This window comes from Phascolarctos cinereus, unplaced genomic scaffold (assembly GCF_003287225.1).
Source record: "Phascolarctos cinereus isolate Bilbo 61053 unplaced genomic scaffold, phaCin_HiC Scaffold_4;HRSCAF=312, whole genome shotgun sequence".
Lineage (NCBI taxonomy): Eukaryota > Metazoa > Chordata > Mammalia > Diprotodontia > Phascolarctidae > Phascolarctos > Phascolarctos cinereus.
In genome coordinates this window covers 4,707,561-4,725,969 of record NW_027555847.1, presented here as the reverse complement: position 1 = coordinate 4,725,969, position 18,409 = coordinate 4,707,561, and the positions used below count along the sequence as shown (strand labels likewise).

The 18,409-nt window shown below is 45.6% G+C and overlaps 1 protein-coding gene across 3 annotated transcripts in view; it reads left to right on the top strand.

The window, feature by feature from the left end:
* The window catches only part of AOAH (acyloxyacyl hydrolase), a 116,797-nt gene extending 107,121 nt beyond the window's left edge, over positions 1 to 9,676 (top strand). For all 3 annotated transcript variants that reach the window (XM_020964393.2, XM_020964396.2, XM_020964392.2), the window contains exons 21-22: positions 1,345 to 1,421; positions 8,878 to 9,676. In XM_020964393.2, the coding sequence (XP_020820052.1) occupies positions 1,345 to 1,421; positions 8,878 to 9,006 (206 nt within the window). In that variant the 3' untranslated portion in view covers positions 9,007 to 9,676. The remainder of the gene's footprint in view (positions 1 to 1,344; positions 1,422 to 8,877) is intronic.
* Positions 9,677 to 18,409: the final 8,733 nt, after the last annotated feature.

Genomic DNA, 18,409 nt, shown 5'->3' with positions numbered 1-18,409 from the left:
ATCAACCAAGGGAGCAACCCCTAGGGAGCTGTCAGCCACCCACACTGCCTGCCACTCCCAGGGAAGGCTGGTCAGCCTATCTGAAGCCACAGGACTCCGAGGGAGAGACGGAAGGTGGTGTGTGCCACGTGAATCAAACCACCATGGCCACATTGGCCACCGCCTCCTCTCAGATCCTAGTGGAGGTAGCCCAAGAGCCCTGGGAACAGCAGCCCAGCCCCTGCAGCTAACATCCAGGGCACCAGGCTTCAGGGAGATGCCATCTGATGGCTGCCTACTCAGCAGCCACAGCTCCTGGGCCCTGGGAAAGAAGGTTCTCACCCCACAAATCCTGGCACCAGCAGATGTTCGGACATCAGAAATGGATCTGGCAGTAAAGAAGGGGCCTGACCATCTGTCTGCGTCGCTGCTACACCCTGACAACCATAGGACCATCCCATGGGACTTGCAGCTGAAACCTCCCATGTGTGCACGGTCTGTTCCATTCCAACGAGAGCCCCTTGGGAGCAGGGACTGACTTTCCTACTTGCAGCGCTTTGCCCGTAGGAAGCCCCTAGCACGTGCTTTCTTCATTCATTCGTTTGTTCATACATTCGTGGGTTCAGCCTGGCATGGGAGACCAAACCCCTCACTTGTGACCCTGGCTCTGCCACAGGCTGACTGAGGAGGGCTGGACAAGCTTTTCAACCACTGGATGCCGCACTCCCTTCCCCCATCTGATATCAGATCCAATTATCCTCTACCCCTGGGGGCAGGATTTACAGAGTCTGTGGCATGTAGCTAGGCCTGAATGACCTCAGAGGGCACCTGGGGTGTGGCTTTGACACCCTAGGATCCTTGTCTCAGAGCAGGAAGGCCTGCTCATACTGGGCAGAGCCAAGGCCTCTAGAGCTCCCAGTGAAGCCTCCTGCAGGCCTCGCCGGGGCGGGGCTGGACCCCAAGACCTGCCTCCAAACCACGGGGCATTCTGCAGACTAGACGTGTCACCCGAAGTCAGAGGTCCTGCCTCCCTCCATCGGAAAGAAGAGTCAGGAAAGGAGAGCCTGGGGTGCCCCTGTGTACCTGGGCGGCCACCTAAGCGTGAGAGCCGCTTTTCCACGGGCCTAGACTGGAGTCCAAATGTTGAGACTCCAAGGAGATGGGTTCGAATACCCCCACGCTTACCTTCTGGATGGCCTTGACCCCATAGGGCCTCAGTTTACTCTTCTCTGCAGTGGGATTAAACACCCACAGAGCCTTTCTTCCAACTTCAGAGGGGATGAGGCTGGGAAGTGCTCTGCCATTCTTAAAGCACTCTTCTTAGGACTGCTATAGCAGTAATGGCCTTGGTTGTGTGCTCCACAGTGTCTGAGGAGTGGCAGAGGAGAGGTGGAGAGACATGGCAGCTGATTGAGCTGGCCGACGGCTTCCACCCCAGCGAGGTAAGGGCGGGAGTAGGCCCATGGGGGGAGGGGGCAGCGCATGGAGGCCATGAAGGCGGGGCTGAGCGCAGCGGCTCCAGCCTCACGGGCCGCCTCAAGCTGGGCGTCTGTGGACACTCTCCAGAGAGATGCCCAGGGCAGGGCAGGGCACATGCTGCTGAGCTCCTGCCAGGTGGAGCCTGGGGCTCTGTTCTTCCTCCCCCAGCTGCTCTGGCAAACCCTTAGCTTCCTCTCACCTCCCAGGCTTCCCCATCTGACAAGGACCACTTGTCCCCCACCTTCCACACACGACCTTTCCGAAAACAGCCAACATCAGCTTGCTAAGAGGAAGCCGTTAGAGGAAACTGAGGCACATAAGTCTGCTGGGTTCCTTTGACTCTTCCCTGTTACCTGACTCACAATCTCCTTGTTCCTCCTGTTATGACCTTCACACTTCCTTCTGATGTGTGATGCCTCAGCCCAGAGTTTGTCTCCATCCTCTCCCCCTCCCCCACCAGCTGTTAGAGCCTTGTACCTACTCAATTTCTTTGTATGGGCTGTACTGCGCGTCCCCAGCACCCAACACAAGGTCCATCGCAGTAAGTGATTAATAAATGCCTATTGATTAATTGGCATTAATGGAGCTGGTCTGAGCTGAACACATTCCTCCAGTGGGTAATGCCCCCAGCTTTTCTCCCATAACCACTCCAGTCACTGTCCTTAGATAGGACAGATATCTTTTATTCGAATAATATTCCAGCGGCATTCTGGTCTCATAATAATAGCTAGCATTTCCATAGCACTTTAAGGTTAGTGAAGCACTTTACAAATATCATCTCCTTTTATCTTTATGACAACCCTGTGAGGTAGGTGCTTTATTACCCCAAATTTACAGATGGGGAAACTGAGGCAGAGAGTGGTTAAAGGATTTACAGCCAGTGAGTGTCTGAGGCTGCATTTGAACATAGATCTGCCTGGAGGTGGGTCCAGCCCCTCTCCATGGCACCACCTGGCTACTCATCCAAGGGGAGGACCCCTGGTATATGTATTCTAAGAGACCCTGCCCAAAATTCGCCAGAACCATTTTTGGATGCAGAGGGCTAACCATGGAGGCTTTCAGGGGAGGAATGATCAAAGCAAGTGAAGCGTTGTGTATCCACACCACCTGCAGCTATGTTTAAAATAAACAAACAAACAAAGCACAACAAACAATGGGGGGGTCTGTAAACATGAGGCCCAGAGGGCATGCCGCAGGGACTTCCTCTCCATTGCCATTTGGGCCCATCAGTTTACGGGCACTTTTTTATTATAAAGTTGATTAAATATAAAACGTGGGGGAACACACATGCCTATTAAGTTCATTCCATAAGCATTTATTAAGCACTGACTGTATGCCTCTGCTGGGAATACAGAGACCAGAGTGAAATAGCCTCTGCCCTCAAGCAGCCTAAGGCTCTAGTGAAGACTCCATCAGGCCAAGTAAATGACTACAGAGTGATCCAAGAACACAGATCCCTGACCGCAGGCCACTCGGGGAGGGGAAAGATGAGGGAAGGCTTGCAGGGAGGCAGTGGTGCAGAGCTGAGCCTTTGAAGGCAGCTAAGGATTTCCTAGGCTGAAGTAACCAAGGAAGACATTGCCGGGGGGGGGGGGGGGGGCAGGGGTTTGGAAGTGAACGCAGGAAGCCAGACTAGAGAAGAATCCAATAGGTCCGTGAGGGCGTGAACCTGCAAGTCGGAGAGATTGGCACCCACCCCTCAACCAAATAAGCAGGTGGAGAGGGGGAGGTGAGGAGTTGGGGAGCAGGGCAGAGTGGGACAGTGGAGTCTGAGATGCCCCACAGGCACCTGGGATTGCAAGAAGAGAGAGCAGGGTGGATCTGTAGTTTGGGGAGGCATCTGCTGAGGGCTGACAGTTGGAAGCAGATGAGGTCATTGGGAAAAGAGTGTAGCACAGTTTACTGGTGCAGATAGATAGATAGAAATCATAGGTAGGTAGACAGACAGACAGACAGATGATAGATAGATAGATAGATAGATAGATAGATAGATAGATAGATAGAAAGAAAGAAAGAAAGAAAGAAGAGAAGAAAGAAGAAAGAAAGAAAGAAAGAAAGAAAGAAAGAAAGAAAGAAAGAAATATCATAGATAGGTATTGTCAACCATTTACCAAAGATTTGGTCCAAAGAAACAAACAAAATCTGTTTCGAAACCCCTTAACTGAAAGTTTGTCCAAAGAACAAACAGAATGGGGTTCCCTCCTTTACCAAACGTTTGACCAAGCAATATACAGAATCAGGCTGTATGTGTGCTATAACATGCTTGTTTATTCTCAGTAAGCCAGAGAATCATGCATTGCATGGGAGTCAGAAAATACTTCTGAACTCAGAGGTAAGCAAGCTGCAGGAAACCTTTCTACACCAGAACAGTCCCAACTCAGGATGCCTGTGTCAACCCAAAACCAAAAAGTCTCCATATGTGTTAACCATAATATGAGAAAAGAATTTCTTAATAGGATAGGTTGGAAATACAACAAGATAAGAGAAGTGTCAATTGAAATTATAGTTCCAGGATGTCTGCGTTTCTTCTATCATTAACATAAGATAATATAGCATACCATAAGAAAAGTCCCATTATTCAAGATGGTGTCCTGCTCAAGGAGCCTTGTCCTTGGCAGTCATAAACAGAAGAATGCTCCTGGTCACCTTCAACCAACCTTCTAGTTGCTAACACAGGAAGGGGCATTTTGGGTTCACTCAGAGAGCAGAGCACGTCTGCTATGCCAGTTCACGCAAAGCATTATGGTAAATTAAGCTCAGAGTGGGCCAAAAGTGTCTTTCTCCTGATTGGCTAACCCAGGTTTTAGGCCTTTCTTAGGTGAAGGCGGGCTCAAAATGGTTCACATTCAGTAGATGGATATAGGTAGGTAGGTAGGTAGGTAGATATCATAGGTAGGTAGGTAGATAGATAGATAGATAGATAGATAGATAGATAGATAGATAGATAGATAGATAGATAGATAGTTAGTCAGTCTCTCCAGTTAGGCTATAAGCTCCTTGAGGGCAAAGTCTGTTCTATTTCTTTCTATATCCCCAGTGTTTAGATTGATTGATTGAGTCGAACACATTTCCTTAGAGGGAAGGAAATAGGGGGCCTTCCAACAAAGAAGACTTTGAAGCAGTCAGAAAAAGAGGAGGCAAACCAGGTGAGACCAGTCTCACAGGAGCCAGGAGAAGCAAGTCCTGGGAAAAGGGGCACTCCAGAGAAGCTGCAGAGAGCATGGACCAGGGTAGGGATTGGACCCATGGTTTCCTAAGGAAAGGGAACTCCCTCTTCTGCTGCAGGTGGGTGTCCTCTGTGCCACTTAGGCCCTTGGAGAGCTCTCTGAGCACTAAGGGAAGGAACTTGCCCAGGGTCCCACAGTCAGGATGCGTCCAAGGTGAGCAGTGAGGATGGGGATGAATAAAAGGCCGTTTAAATCAACAATGCTCTTTCCGCTCTGTATAGAGTCAATAGTGTGGCTTAGCAGAGCACACTCCACAATATACCAACAGACCTTTCATGTGAGCATTAAGATGACCTCCAACTGATTTCTCTCTGAAACATATTTGCAGCTTGCTCAAATCCAAGCTAATTCGTTTCTCTATCTCCTTATCCTCACCTCTCCCACCTCAATTATCGGATCCTATAGGGAAATTACACTATGTGCCTTGGTTTCATACAGTTTTTAGGGAAATAGCCTAGATGCGGTTTGTCTTTTTTTTTAAGCAGGCCAGTTAATTTCCACATAACTTTCAGCAATTTCATTTGCCCCCACTGAGCTTGGGAGTTTCCTGGCTGTCAAGTGAGTCCCTTGTTTCTAGAAAGCCGATTGCTTTGTGCAGGTGCATTTCATTACAAGCCAAAAAGCTGTTTGCCAGGGACTATATTTCTGCCAGTCACTCTCTGAGCTATGAGGCAGCAGGGTGGGGCAGACAGAGCCCTATCTTGGTGAAAATCTGGGTCCAAATCCTGTTTCTGCTTCCTACATTGTGTGATCATAAGGAAGCTGCTTCACCTCTCTCTGAGTCTCAGTTTCCTCATATGTAAAACAGGGAAAGGCTGCCCCAAAAATCCATTCTTCATTTACAAATAATTTGGATTTCCCCCCCAATTTGGAAAGCCAACATGACCCATGCCTTTTGCCCCTGTTCAGAGAAAGACCATGCAGCATATTTTCCTCAACTGCTTCTTCCTTATAGGTTCACAGGACTAGAGTTGGAACTGTCCTATGAGGTCATCTAGTCCAACGCTCTCATTTTACAGATGAGGAAACTGAGGCCCTCAAGGTCAGCAAGCACTAAACTCCAGTTTATGATTAGATGACATTGGGGCATTATCAAGGCTTGGTGGCTATTCTAATACTGAGCGATGTTTCACGCAGAATCATAGTTGGCTTTAGTGTGCATTAGGCCCATTGCTCTCAGATATTCATCCCCGAGGAGAACCTGTCTAAAGGCCTCCATATCTACAAATTGGAGATATTCTCCAGTCACCTGAGAATAGTTACCAGAGACAGATAAAAGGCAGGATACAGAGAGTGTGTTTGGGGATGGATGGCCATTTCAGAAGCCAAAAGTTTCGGTGAGAAGAACAAGCTGAACCTTTGGTGGCAGTGAGTATATAGATTTGGATGGTTGCACTTAACTTGGCAATGTGAGACCCTTTGACTAAGGCATCTAACATGAGAGTGGAGTGGCTGGGCCCACTAGTGGAGATTGAATTTAAGGTCAAAGGTCAGTGTAGGGAGTGTCAAAGACTTCCCTCTAAAAAGGAACCAGTCACCAAAGCGCATCAGTGACAAACTGGAGACAACCCAACCAAGAAATGGCTCTACTGTCATCCTGGGGAATGAGAACCCAGACAGTGAAAGTACAGACCTGGGAAGGTAACCAATGACCAGAACATTAGTCTTGGCTAGCAGCAGAACAATAAACAGAACCAGGGTTGAGAATCTTTGGTGGCCTTCCCTTCGGGGAGGTGCATAGACCACATGCCTCTCTGCCTGTCATCACTGAATCCAAAAGTCCTGTAGGAATAGAATTATGGAGTTATTAAAGGGCTAGTCATTCTTTACACTCATTGGCCTAACCATACTATTCATCATCTTGGACTTGAAGGAAAGCTTGTGTGTGAATCTTGCTTCAAATGTTGTATCGATCTATACACATTTATTTAGCACCCACTATATGCCAAGCTCTATGGTGGGTATGGGGTATGCCAAGACAAAGGTGAAATATTCCACCTTCCCTCGAGAGGCTGGCATTCTAGCCAGAGGAGATAACAAATACATATACACAGAGATAGATAGATAGATAGATAGATAGATAGATAGATAGATAGATAGATAGATGGATGGATGGATGGATAAATGGATGGATGGATAAATGGATGGATGGATGAATAGATAGGTAGATGGATAGATGGATGGATGGATAAATGGATGGATGGATGGATAGATAGATGGATGGATAGATAGATAGATAGATAGATAGATAGATAGATAGATAGATAGATAGATAGATAGATGATAGATGGGCAGCTAGCCTGTACAAGTGAGGAAGGGCAAGTAGGTACTAGCAGTTTGGGGCTTCACTTTGAAGGTAGTGCTTAAGCTAATCCTTGAGAGAAGCTAGGGATTCTCTGAGGCAGAGATGAGGAGAGAGTTGTGCCAAAGCATGGTGTTGGGGGACAGGGCCATTAATGAGACTGAGAAGGATCTGTTTGGCTGGATCCCTAGAATGGGGAGGAATGTCCAGTGAAGCTGAAAGGATAGGTTGGAACCAGGTGGGGGAGAGCTTTCAAAGTGAATTAGGGAGTTCGTGTCTGATTCCAGTCCCAGGAATTTGCTGAGTGGGGGCTGGAATGCTCATAGTTCTTTTTAAAGAAAATCACTTTGGCAGCTTTTAGGAAGATGGACTAGAGAGACAGGGGACGTGGAACAGGGACACCATCATGGCAGTGACTGCCAAGTCAACAAGCATTTATTAAGTACTTACTGTGTACCAGGTGCTGTGCTAAGTGCTGAACATACAAAGAAAGATTCCATAGCAACAAACATCAGTCTGAGCTCCCCAAGAGCTCCCAGTCCAATGAGGGAGACAATATGCAAACCTGTATGCACAAACAAGCTGTGGACAGGTTAAATTGGAGATCACCAACAGAGGGAAGGTCCTAGAATTAAGGAGGATGGAGATGGGCTTCTTGCAGAAGGTGGGATTTCAGGTGGAGCTAAAGGAAGTCAGGAAGCCCTGGGCAGAGATGAGGAGGGAGAGGATTCCAGGCAAGGAGGACCAGCAGTGAAAATGCCTGGAGTCAGGAGAGGGTGTGGCTTGTTGGAGGATTGGAAATAGAGGCCAGTGGCACTGGATGGAAAAGTACCTGGAGAGGAGTAGGATGTAAGAAGACTGGAAAGGTGGGAAGGAGTCAGCTCATGAAGGGCTCTACAAGCCAAATGTGACCATTTCTTTGATCCTGGGGAAACAGGGAGCTAGTAGAGTTGACTGACAAGGTCAGACCCATGCTTTAGGAAGCTAAATGAAGGATGAACTGGAATGGGGTGAGATCTGAAGTGGGCAGCCCTGACAGCAGTGGTCTGAGCTCCAGGGGATAAGGGTGGGTGGGTGACAATGTCAGGGGAGAGAAGGAAGTATGTACTAGAGACGTGATGGAAGTGGAAAGCACAGACCTTGGCAAACGATTGGATATATTGGGTGGGGGGAAGGACTGGGGAGAGAGAAGGTTAGAGTTGACCCCACATGGTGAGTTGGGTGACCAGGAGGATGGTGGTAGGGAATTTGGCAAGGGGAGGTTTGGGGGAGAGATAATAAGTTCGGTTTTAAGGCATGTTGGGTTTCCTCTGGCCCACTTAGTTCACAGAGCCATACAGTTCAAATAACATAATTAGTGATGGCCAAAAACACACACATCTACCCTGCCTGTCAAAGGGTGCTGTGACTTGCTTTGGAGACTGTGCTAAAAAAAAAAATCATTCTTTAAAAGAAAAATCAAGTAAGCATCACTCAAAATGGAGAAGAGAAGGTAAGGAGCTGGACTCAGGCATCCACAGGGGGCTATGTGGAAGAGGAAGAAGGATTCATTGTGCTTGTCCCCAGAAGGCAGAACTCAGAGCTTCAGGACCAAAGTTTCAGAGGCAAATGTGGGCTCAGTGGGAGGGGGCAGTGTTCTAACAATGAAAACTCTCCCAGCCCAGGAGGGACAGCCTGGGGGCTTCCCTCTGCCCGGGGAGGCTTCAAGCAAAGCCTGGATGACCATCACTGGTTTGGGTGGGTAGGCCTTGGACTGGATGGCCACTGAGGGAGGGCACTTCCAATTCAGAGATTCTGTGAAAAGAGTATCTGATGACTCCCAAATTGAGGGTATGCTGCCCAGGAAACCCCCCATCCAAAGCCAAGTATGAATCTGATTCTCTCTCACAGGTAGCTTCCCAGCTAGCTGCACAGTTCTTCTGGGAGAAAGTCCTCAAGCAATGGCCCCAAGTCCTTGGAAAGGAGAATCCATTCAACGATCAGATTGAGCATCGGTTCGGAGATCAAGGAGGTCACTGAGTGCCCGGGGCTCCTCAGGCAGCCCTTCCTCTACTTCAGGAAGCTAGAACCAGGATAGTGCAAATCCTCCCTTGGCCCCTGCCCTCCATCAAAATGAATATATACCAAGATAGCTAAGCCCAGCATGCCCCGAGCCATACAGTAGCATCTTCCTCACACCGTTGGGACTCTGGGCCCTCAGCTTTCATCTGTGCTGTCATACGTTTCTCCGTCAGGATGTAAGCTCTTTCAGGGCAACAACCTTTTCCTATCTGTCTTTGTCCCTTGCCTAGACCAGTGCCTTACTTATAAGGCAGCTAGGTGGTGCAGTGGATAGAGACTGAAATCAGGAAGACCTGAGTTCCAATGTGATCGCAGATCAGACGCTAGCTGGGTTGGCCCTGGGCATGTCACTTAACTTCTGTTTGCCTCAGTTTCTTCAACTGTAGAACAGGATAATAACAGCACCTCACAGGGTTGTTGTGAGGATCAAATGAGAAGACTGTGTGAAGCACTTAGTAGGGTACCTGATACATGGCAGGTGCTAAGTACTTACTTCTTGCCCCTTACTCCTAGTAAGTACTTAATACATCCTTGTCAAATGTAACTAAATTGAAATGAGGCAGTATTTTTTCTCTTATCAGAGTGTATTTTCTCATAAAAATCAAGAAATAAAAAGACCTCTGTGTGATCTCAGGCTGCAGCATTTGCATGTTCCAACTGCATGGATGGTTGGCTGACTGGCAGCCCCGACAGGCCGTTCAGATGCCTTTTCCCCTCCCGCTCGTGCCCTGCGTGTTGATGTGCCTGGCAGCCTTCACTCCCCTCGTGTGCACTGGCTCAGATCTCTACAGGAAAAGGCAGTCCTGCCCACTGAAGCCCTTTTCTACCAGGCCTTGGCTTCAGAAACAAAGAAGAAACGGGGATTGGCTCACGGGAAGTCGTCATGGTGGAGGATTACCTACAGCACAAGCTGCTGGCAGGCAGGGGAGGCAGAGGCAAGGCAAGCCACGTTCCCTTGAGGACAGCACTCCCTCCTGGCCTCTTCAAGAACAACACCAGAGCCCTTCCATCCTAAGAACAGGCAGCCCTAGCGTTGCTGCTTCAGCTTCCCGGCTGGGCAGCAGGAGATTTGTCCCCATTGTCATGAGGGAGAAAGAGCAAGCCCCCAGCAGTGATGGGGTTTGGCTAGACTGGTCCAGCCTCAAAGCCAGGTCTCCACCTTGAGGTGCCACTGACGGGGCTTGGTAAGGCCCCAGGTGTTGGTTTTCTGTAATTATTGTTAGATCCTAGACACACATTAGGAAAAGCTGATGGGAAATGGTCCCCGATGCTTCCCAGCTGACAGCAGTATCCATGGAAATGTGTAACTCTGTCCTCCCACTACCTCAGAACTGCAGAAATGCAGGTGTCCTAAGAGAATCCCCAAAAGACAGGACCTTGGTAACAAACTAGCCTTGACCCCAGGCCACCAAGAGCTGAAGGTCATTTTCAAAGAGAAAGAAATATTAACAGAGTCACTTGGCTTCATAAATGTCCTCTGAGACCAGAAGGGTCAGCATGAGGGATTTCAGGCCAAACATCCCCTGCTTCCTCAGTCTTCAGCTGGGTTCATTGGGGACCTCACTAAAATAGGAAGAGCCATCAAAGTGCCCAGTTTCCAGAAGGAGATGAGAAAGCCACCCCATGAGGGCACCCCTCGACTCACACAATAGGCCTTCCACACAAACCTTCCTCCATTTCAAGGTGCTTTGCCAATTCTCAACAAAAACCTAGCTAATGCCTCCCTGCTAGTACGTTTGCCTTTAATCATGAGCTGAGGGATTCGATTTGTTTACAGCAAAGGCATTTAATGAAATAGCATAGTAAGAAAAACAGTAAAACATTTTCACATAAGCCTGGGGAACATTTTTCTACCATCAGTGGGAGAATGAATTTGTGTACAGAGCACAGGAGGAATCTGTGTGGCCAGGGCCTACATACGTATAATGAATCTCATCTTTGTGGGAACTTGAGGGGGCCAAAGGACTTAGCTGCATGACATCCAGAAAATGACACCATCTACGCATGAGCTCAAGACTGCAATAACATCATGGCAAAGGCCAGGAGATAGGGTGAGATTTTTCATATGGACACAGCTCAACCCTACCCCATTGACTGTTTCACAGGCTTCATCCTGGAGAGAGGTTTCTTGTTTGAGTCTTTCAGAAGAGCCAATCTGCCCTCTTTCCCATTCAGATGCTAGTGTAGGAACCAGAGAGCCGCGAGAGAGGGAGGAATTGAAAACCATGGCGGGTTCAGGTGGGGGATGGGGGCATGTAACTGTCCCCCAGCATCATCAGTGTTCTTGCTGCTTCTGTGGCATCTGAGACACTGTCTGCTCTGAGTGTGGCCAATCAACTCTGAATCCTGGGACCTGGAACAGAAAGGCATATTGCCAGCCGGGGTTAAGGGATGCTGCTTCCCAAGGGAGTTCCAGAGTACTGGGAATGACCAGCAGTTTCAGAGTTAGGAGGGATGGAAAGCAGAAGGGGGCAGTAAGAGAGATTTTCTCTTGTTTACCCTCATTACCTGTCTATCATACACAATGTACATGTGTGTTATACGTACACACATACCACACGCTTACATGTGCGCACACAATACACGTGTATGTGTGGTCATTGTGTGATGTGTAGAGTGTGTTCATGCACACATGCGTATACATTTACACAGATGTAAACTTTTCTATTTTAGTGATGTGCCCATTTTAAAAGTTGTTTGAGCCTGTTTTGTACCAATAAAGTTGGTTAAGAGCAGTTCTCTCAGAAATGCGTTAGGGGTGGAAACATGAAGCTTTTGCCCTTGTTACTATGTCAGAGCGATATTCCACGTGTGTAACTCTGTATCATTGAGGCCAGCCTCCAGGCGCTGCGTGAGCTCAAGACAGCAGGATTGCAGGTCGTAGGCTGAGCGCCCTCTGCTGGGCAATGGACACGCAGCAGCCTTTGAGAACGCCCACAAGGCATACACGCTGAAGTATACTGTGGAGAAGAAATCAGTTGCGGGAGGCTGGTTGCTTGAGGGCACGCCACCTGCTGGCCAAACGACATACTTGCGCCATCCCCGGCTGCTTGACTGATCGACAGCCTGTTCTGGAGCTTACAGAGAGCAGGGGAGGGAATGAGCCGGGGCAGCTGCTGTTACTTACGCGGCACCGCTGGCTTACATATAATCCACATTAGCTGTCACATGCAAGGACACACGTCCAAGGATATCTGTGGTTGAGTTACACGTGTGATGGGGCGCACGTGGCCGGGACAGCTCCCACCTCCCGTGCTGCCTGACCGCCCAGGTCTTCTGGCAGGGTCCTTGCCCGCTCAGGTCTCCCGTGTCACGAAGTCTCCACCGAGTACATGGTTTCTGTCCAGTGGGGAGCGTGGGGCATAGCGTCTGACTCTGCTGGTCTCTCCTGGCCACTATGGGATGCTCCTCCCTTGGTCCTGGCCTCTCTTCTGGTCACTGCCTGCACAGCACCATGGGCTAGCCTTTTTCTTTCCTTCAGCTGAGAGGTTACCTCTTCTCCATAACAGGAACAGTGGGCTCGACCACCTCTCTTTTAGCTCAAAGCCCAGCAGCACAGCTCCCACACCCTTCACTAGACTAGCAAAATGTGCTCAGTGGCTTTTCCTCCCATAAAGGGATGGGGGCGGTCTGTCCAGGCCCAAATGCTCTATTGAACTGCAATAGAAATTTCCTTACCAAGAGTCTTCTTGCTTCAGGATTTGAGGCCTTTGGAACAAACCCATCTCTACTAATTTGTACCTTCAAGCTTACATCTAGTTTTTAACTGTAGCTTCCCAATGACTACAGTCAAGGTCTGTCTGTCAAAAGCCTCCATCTAACCTATGTTTAAAAATTCCTCATGGTGCCCTGCTTAATGTCTGAATGTTTCATTCAGTTGGCATCCATTCAGCTTATTGCCAAGGATGTAGTATGTATGTGTATATATGTATATGTACATGTATATGTACATGTATATGTACATGTATATGTACATGTATATGTATATGTATATGTATATGTATATGTATATGTATATGTATATGTATATGTATATGTATATGTATATGTATATGTATATGTATATGTATATGTATATGTATATGTATATGTATGTAACAATACCTATATATAAATATATCCATGCTTAATTATAGTCTGGGAGGGAGGAAGGGGAAAAAAGAACAAAGTAAAAAATGCACAGCAGAGAACAAAAGAAAACCCATAAGGAAGCAAAGATGGACAGCTTCCAACACAACATGCAGTATTTAATATATAGGCTTTCTTGAAATGGAAAGGTTTTTTTATCTTTCCATGGCCCTTTATTACATATAATTTTTATTGCATCATGATCTGAAAAGGATGCATTTAATATTTTTGCCTTTCTGCATTGGATTGTGAGGTTTTTATGCCCTAGTATATGGTCAATTTTTGTATATGTGCCATGTACCACCGAGAAAAAAGTATATTCCTTTCTATCCCCATTCAGTTTTCTCCAGAGGTCTGTCATACCTAAGTTTTCTAATGTTCTATTAACTCCTTAACTTCTTTTTTGTTTATTTTGTGGTTAGATTTATCTAGTACAGAGAGGGGGAAATTGAGGTCCCCCACTAGTATAGTTTTGCTGTCTATTTCTTCCCGTAACTCCCTGAACTTCTCCTCTAAGAATTTGAATGCTATACTATTTGATGCGTATATGTTTAGTAATGATATTACTTCATTGTCTATGGTGTCATTTAGCAGGATGTAGTTTCCTTGCTTTTGATTAGATCTATTTTTGCTTTTGCTTTGTCTGAGATCAGGATTGCTACCCCTGCTTTTTTTACTTCAGCTAAAGCATAATATATTCTGCTCCAGCCTTTTACCTTTACCTTGTATGTGTCACTCTTTTTCAAAAGTGTTTTCTGTAAACAATGTATTATAGGATTATGTTTTTTAATCCATTCTGCTAATCACTTCTGTTTTATGGGAGAGTTCATCCCATTCACATTCACAGTTATGATTACTATCTGTGTCTTTTTCTCCATCCTTTTCCCCCCATTTTATGCTTTTCTTTCTCCTTTTCCTTTCCCCCCACTAGTGTTTTGCTTTTGACCACGCCTCCTTCAGTCCTCCTCCCTTCTATTATCCCTTTCCCTTTTCTTCCCCTTTACCTTACTGCTTCTTCCCTCCCTTCTATCCCCCTCCCTTTTCTTTCCCCTTTTCCCCTCTACTGCCTATAGGGCAAGTTAGATTTCTATACCTAACAGATTATGTTATTCCCTTCTTGAGCCAAATCTGATGAGAGTATTCCCTTCTTTCTCTCTGCTGTAATAGGATTTTCTGTCTTTTCCTGTAATGTAATTTACCCTTGTCTGCCTCCTCTTTTCTCAGTACATTTTCTAAGATCAGATAATCCACTTATTGGATCCATTTAACCCACTTGATTAGATTTTTTTTATCATTACATCAAAGTCAACTAATATCCCCCTTTATGTATACTCCTTTAACATGGTATAATAACAATACAGTTCTCAAGAGTTGCAAGTGTCATCTTCCCTTGTAGGGATGTAAACAGTCCCCTTATTAACAACTATATCTTTCTGTCCCATTTACCTTTTTATGTCTTTCTTGAATCTTGTACTTGAAGATCAAATTTTTTGTTGAGCTCTGGTCTTTTTATCAGGAAGGTTTGGAAGTCTCCTATTTCATTGAATATCCATCTCCTCCCTTGAAAAATCATGCTCATTTTTGCTGGGTAGTTGATCCTTGGCTGCAATCCAAGCTCCTTTGCCTTATGGAATATCATGTTCCATGCCCTGCGTCTTTTAATGTAGAAGCTGCAAGGTCCTGTGTAATCCTGACTGTGGTTCCATGATATTTAAATTGTTTCTTTCTGGCTGCTTGCAGCACCTTCTCTTTCATCTGGTAATTTTGGAATTTTGCTATTATATTCCTTGGCATTGTCAATTTGGGATCTCTTTCAGGTGGTGAGTGGTGATTCTTTCTATGGTTATTTTACCTTCTGGTTCTAGGACTTCAGGGCAGTTTTCCTTTATGATTTCCTGAAAGATACTGTCCAGGCTCTTTTTTTCATCATGATTTTCAGGTAGTCCAATAATTTTTAAATTGTCTCTCCTGAATCGATTTTCCAGGTCAGTTGTTTTACCAATGAGGTATTTTACATTTTCATCTATTTTTTCATTTTTTTTTTTTGTTTGACTGATTCTTGCTCTCTCATAGAGTCATTAGTTTCCATTTGTCCAATTCTAGTTTTTAACAGATTGTTTTCTTCTGTTAGTTTTTGTACTTCCTTCTTCAATTGGCCAATTGTGTTTTTAGGGACTTGTTTTCTTCAGTGTACTTTTTTTCCAATTGGCCAATTGTATTTTTTAAGGACTCTTCTACCTCTCTCATTTGACTCTTAAAATCCTTCTTGAGCTCTTCTAAGAAGGCTTTTTGGGCTTCAGACCAGTTCATATTCCCTTTTGATGTTGCAGATGTGGGTTTGTTGACAATGTTGTCCTCTTCAGAATTTCTGTCTTGATCTTCACTCTTCTCATAATATGAATCTATGGTATGTTTCTTTTTACTCATGGTGTTTCTTTATTCCCTGGCCTTTAAAGAGATTGAGCTCTCCTGCTGGGGAACAGAAGGCACTGACCCAAGCTTCTTGTGTTGGGAGCCTAGGTCTTGGTCACTGGCTTTGTGTGCTGGGGCCTTGTGTGTTGGCAATTGGAGGCTGTAGGGTTCTGGCAGCTTACCTCATGTTGGGCCGGAATCAGCAAGGCTGGAACTTTCAGGCAATTCTAGGTTGCCTGCTTTTCCTTTCTTTTAGCTTTCTTCAGCTCCTTTTAGATAGGGGCTACAGGGTGTTTATCTGCCTGGGGCCCCTTGCAGTGCTGCCTCCCTTGTTTCTGCTAATGCACTGGGAGATTCCTTTGAGGTAGAGTGCCTAGGCACCTGGTGGTTTTCTGAGCTGGTTTCCACCAGTTCCCCTGCCCTCACTGAGGCACTCGGAGGTCCAGGTGTTGGTGTTTGCCTGCTCTACCACCTGGGCTTTAGGATCTCCTCCTGGTTGACAGTTGGAGGCTGTAGGGTTCTGACAACTTACCTGGTGTTGGGTTGGAATCAGTGAGGCTGGGACTTTAGGAAGACTCTAGGTTGCTTTCTTCAGCTCCTTTCAGATGAATGCTGCAGGGTGCTTATCTGCCTGGAGCCCTTTGTAGTTCTGCCTCCCTTATTTTTGCTGAGGCACTGGGAGACCCATTTGTTGGGCTGCTGCACTGCTGTTCCCCATCTTTCTTCTAGTTCAGCTGTTCCAGGGTTTTATCTTTTTCTGGGGTGATATTTTCTGGGTTTTCAGAGATTGATAGGGGAGGGTGAGAGCCACTACCTTCTTACTCTGCCATCTTCGAAATGGAAAGTTATTGCTATATGTTTTGAATACTCTTTTACATTTTGCTGTGCACATGGCAATGCTTTTTTTTTCTTATTTTATATTTGTTTTAATATTTAAGTTTATAACGTTTCTTTTTCTTTTCTTATTACGTCTTTAAGTTTTAGTTTTCAAGTCTAAAATTAAAAAAAGATAAAGAAATATCGCCAAGGAGTTTGGGGGGTCCCTAGGGTTTTTTGTGAGGCAATTGGGGTTAAGCAAGTTGACTGGATTTGAACTCAGATCCTTCTGACTCCAGGCCTGGTGCCTGTGCCACCTAGCTGCCCATTCCCTAGGTTTTTTAACCCCCATGTTCTTTTGATCAGCCATGCAGATGGATGGGGTGGGAGAGGCACAGCAAAAATAAGTGCAGGAGCTTTCTCTTCCACCTAGCCACATTCCTGCCTTCATCCCATGTGTGTGTTTGGCTGTAAACTTCCCAGAGACAGTTAATATGGTTTTAGATGGGTTCTGCGGCCAAGCTGGATTAAGATGGAGGGGGAGGAGAAAGGGATGTGTCTCAAAATTGGGATGTTTAGTTCACATATCCCCCATTTCTGTCAATACCTTCAGACCCAACCTGGAGTCACCAGAACAGTGAAAGCTGTCCAAATGACCAGATTCTGGAGGGAGGTGAGGTATGCAGGACTTGGGATGAATAATGTAGTAAATTGGACCAAGAAGTCTTCAGAGAAACACCATCACCATCTTCAAAGCTCTATCAAAAGGTGGCTAGCTTATTTTTTTTTGTATTCTTTTTTATTAATTAATTTATTTTTAGTTTAAGACATTCACTTCCATAAGCTTTTGAATTTTCAGTTTTCTCCCCCTCTTTGGCCTCCCCCCTTGCCAAGATGGCATACAATCTGATATAGGCTCTACATATACATTCATATTAAACATATTTTCACATTAGTCATTTTGTAAAAAAGAATTAGGACCAGTGGGAAGAACAAGAGAGAAGAAACAAAACAGCAACAGAAAAAGAGAACAGATAGTATGCGTCAATCTGCACCCAGACTACATAGTTCTTTCTCTGGATACAGATAGCATTTTCCCTCACGGGTCTTGGAGTTGTCTTAGATCCTTGCATTGCTGAGAAGAGCCAAGTCTATGAAAGTTAGTCATTGTGCAATGTAACTGTTACTGTATACAATGTTCTCCTGCTTCTGTTCACTTCACTCTGCATCAGTTCATATAAGTCTTTCCAGGTTTTTCTGACATCTGCCTGGATTTTGGAGCAATGGTATTCCATTACATTCATACGCTACAAGTTTTTCAGACATTCTCCAATTGATGGACATCTCCTCAATTTCCAATTCTTGGCCACCACACAAAGAGCTGGTATAAATATTTTCATACATGTGGGTCCTTTTCCCATTTTTATAATCTCTTTGGGATAGAGACCTAGAAGTGGTATTACTGGGTTAAAGGGTATGCACAATTTTATAGCCCTTTGGGCATAGTTCCAAATTGCTGTACAGAATGGTTGAATCAGCTCACAATTCCACCAACAATGCATTAGTGTTCCAATTTTCCCACATCTTCTCCAATATTTTATCATTTTCCTGTTTTGTCATGTTAGCCAATCTGATAAGTGTGATGTGGTACCTCAGAACTGTTTTGATTTGCATTTCTCTAATCAACGGCTAGCTTGTTTTTATCATGAGTATGCTGGAATTGTGGCTGGTTAATGTGCTGATCAATGTTCCTAAGTCTTTCAAAGGAGTTTGTCATTATAATATTGTTAGCACGTGTATATATATATACACACACACGCATACATACATATATACATATGTACATATACATACATGTATACACATATATACATATACACATACACATATATACATACATGTGTGTATGTATATATGTGTGTGTATATGTATGTATATGTTGTTCTCCTGGTTCTGCTCCCTTCACTCTGCATCAGGATATATGAATCTTCCAGGTTTCCCTGAA